Here is a 2,511-nt window from a genome sequence, read left to right on the forward strand (position 1 = left end):
GCCCCGCGACGGCGTCCCCGTCAGCCCCTACCGGCCCGACAGCTCCGGCACGGGAGGCCGTCCCCGGGGGCCCGCAGGCATGGAGCCCAAGTCCCCGGGCGCCCGGGCGCGTGTTTGTTTCCTCCCCGTCGGAGGGCGTCGGGCGCGCAGAGCGTTCTCGGCGCGGGGAAGGAGCGGGCGCCAGCGAGCCCGCCCGGCGAGGGGCGGCCGCCCCGAGGCCCCAGGACCGCCCCGCGGGAGGACGATGGAGGCNCCCCCGGGCCCGAGGCCGGTCCTCCGTGATCGCGGCCCCCGCGTTTGCTCTACAAACAACAACGAAACGAGTGCTCGTCGAGCACTTCGCGTTTCCACGACTGGAAACTTGGGCGCGGGGGCCGCAGCGCGAACCCAGGTGGCTCTGCGTGCGTCCGNGCGGGGTGCGGACTTCGGGCGGGGGCTGAGGCGGCACCGCGGGCGTTATTGTCTCTCTGGCCCTTCGCGGACTGGCGGTGGGAGAAGCGAGTCGGATGTGCTTTTCGGAATCCTGCCCGGAGCGGCCCCGCGCTGCGGCCGTGGTCCTTACCCATCGTTGGGGCCGTTTGCAAAAGAGACGTTAAAAGCATGGTGTTCTCCTCTCCTCCTCCAAGTGGGGACGACTCCGCTCTTGATTATGTGTTGTTTGGCCTTTTCTGCTTTGTGGTTTTTGGATATTGAATGAGGGCACTTGGAGTTCAGTGTTCCGTGTAGTTACATCAAGACGTGTCATAAGTAGGAAAAAAGGGTATTTCTTGTGTTAAGTATTGGTTAGCGTGTTCTCGGTCATCGGATGCCCACCTAGTTGTGTACGCATAGATGTACAGTTGTGTCTGTCTATGTAAACGCGGTATGTGCCAGGCACCTGCAGGCCCGGACGTGGGATGGTGGAATGCTAAGCAGGACGGTCTGAGTCCCTGACCGCGTGGAGATGACATTATGTTGGGGAAGACCAGACAACAAGGTTTTTATGTTTGGTTTTGATTGATTGTTTTTTAAAACGTAAACATCATAGGTCATGATGAGGAGGAGGCTTCAGAGAGAGCGGTCAGGGGCCGTCTTTCTGGTGATACTTATCAGTTGAGATCTGATGGATGAGAAGAATCCAGCCATGGAATTGGCCAGGAGGGAGGCCTTTCTAGCAAATACAGAGACCCTGAGGAAGGAAAAGAAGATCAGTTAGCTGCAGCTTGCTTAGCAAGAAGGAAAGAGCCCTGAGATTGAAAAGGAAGGCAGGCGTCATGTCCTACAAGACTTTGGAGTCCAGGATAAAAATTTGATTTTAAGTGCAGCGTGAAGCCATTGAACACAAGTAGAGGAGGAACATAATTTCTTTTAAAGATTCAATAGCTTGTTCATGGAGAACAGTGTGAAAGAGGGAGACCAGAATAATGGCAAGTAGACAATTTAGGAGGTGATTGCAGTAGACCGGAAGAGAGACTTGGCTTAGTGAAGTTGGCTTGGTTTAGTGAATTGGGGAGTGGGCAGGTTGAATATTTTGGTGGTAGAACTCAAATATGAGCTCTGTGAGAGAAAGGAGAGATGCCTGGGTTTCTGGGTTGGTCACCTAGGAGGTGCCCATAACGGAGTTGGGAAAAACTTGAGAGGAAAACACACTTTTTAAAAAAGGGGTAGAGGTGAGACCTGGGAATTTGGGAACAAGATTCTGGGCTGCTAAGTATGAGCTGTGTATTGGGACATCCAAGGGGAAATGTCAGGTGAAAATCAGAGGAAAGATCTGGGCTGAAAAATGCGTACTTGAGACTTAGTACTAGATAGTTAATATTTTAAGGAACAGGGATGGATGAGATCACTCAGGGAACGAGAATACAGAGGAGAAGAGGACCTAGAGCCAGGCTGCAGGGGCCCCTAGTATTTGGAGATTTTGTAGGATTGAAACTCTGGGACCTTGGACTCCAAGGTCCTACAAAATTTCCAAATATTAGAGGCCCCTGCAGCCTGGCGTTGCAGCCTAGGTAACTCCAAAGGCCCAGAGTTACAGTGTTTTGCAACTTAAGCAAAATACTTCTATTAGAGCCTGTTACTGGAATTGGGAGTTAAGCCTGTTCCCCCGTTTAGTGGATGTTAGGAAGTTGTGGTATGGCTGGCTGTGTCTCTTGAGTATTTATTCTCCTCTTCTCTGAGAAAGTAAGAATAATCCTGACGTGAAAATATTCACAAGCGAGCCGACCGCTTAAAAAATTAGTTCCTACTCAGATATCCCTGCTGTGTCTGTTCTGTTTTTTTTTTTCTAGATTTTATTTTTGAGTAATCTCTACACCCAGCGTGAGGCTCAGACTTACAACGTAGATCAAGAGTCGCAGGGAGCACCTGGGGGGCTCAGTCGGTTGAGCGTCCAACTTGGCTCAGGTCATGATCTCACGCTTCGTGGGTTCGAGCCCCGCGTCGGGCTCTGTGCTGACTGCCAGCTCAGAGCCTGGAGCCTGTTTCAGTCTGTGACTCCCTCTCTCTCTGACCCTCCCCTGCTCACGCTGTCTC

The 2,511-nt window shown here is 52.7% G+C and overlaps 1 protein-coding gene across 1 annotated transcript in view; it reads left to right on the forward strand.

Moving 5' to 3' along the window:
• Positions 1-864: 864 nt before the first annotated feature.
• Positions 865-2,511, forward strand: part of CBLL1 (Cbl proto-oncogene like 1) — a 20,077-nt gene continuing 18,430 nt past the window's right edge. The window contains exon 1 of the mRNA XM_077758341.1: positions 865-919. Coding sequence (XP_077614467.1) covers positions 865-919 — 55 coding nt within the window. The remainder of the gene's footprint in view (positions 920-2,511) is intronic.

This window comes from Crocuta crocuta, unplaced genomic scaffold (assembly GCF_008692635.1).
Source record: "Crocuta crocuta isolate KB4526 unplaced genomic scaffold, BGI_CrCroc_1.0 scaffold103, whole genome shotgun sequence".
In the NCBI taxonomy this organism is placed as follows: Eukaryota; Metazoa; Chordata; class Mammalia; order Carnivora; family Hyaenidae; genus Crocuta; species Crocuta crocuta.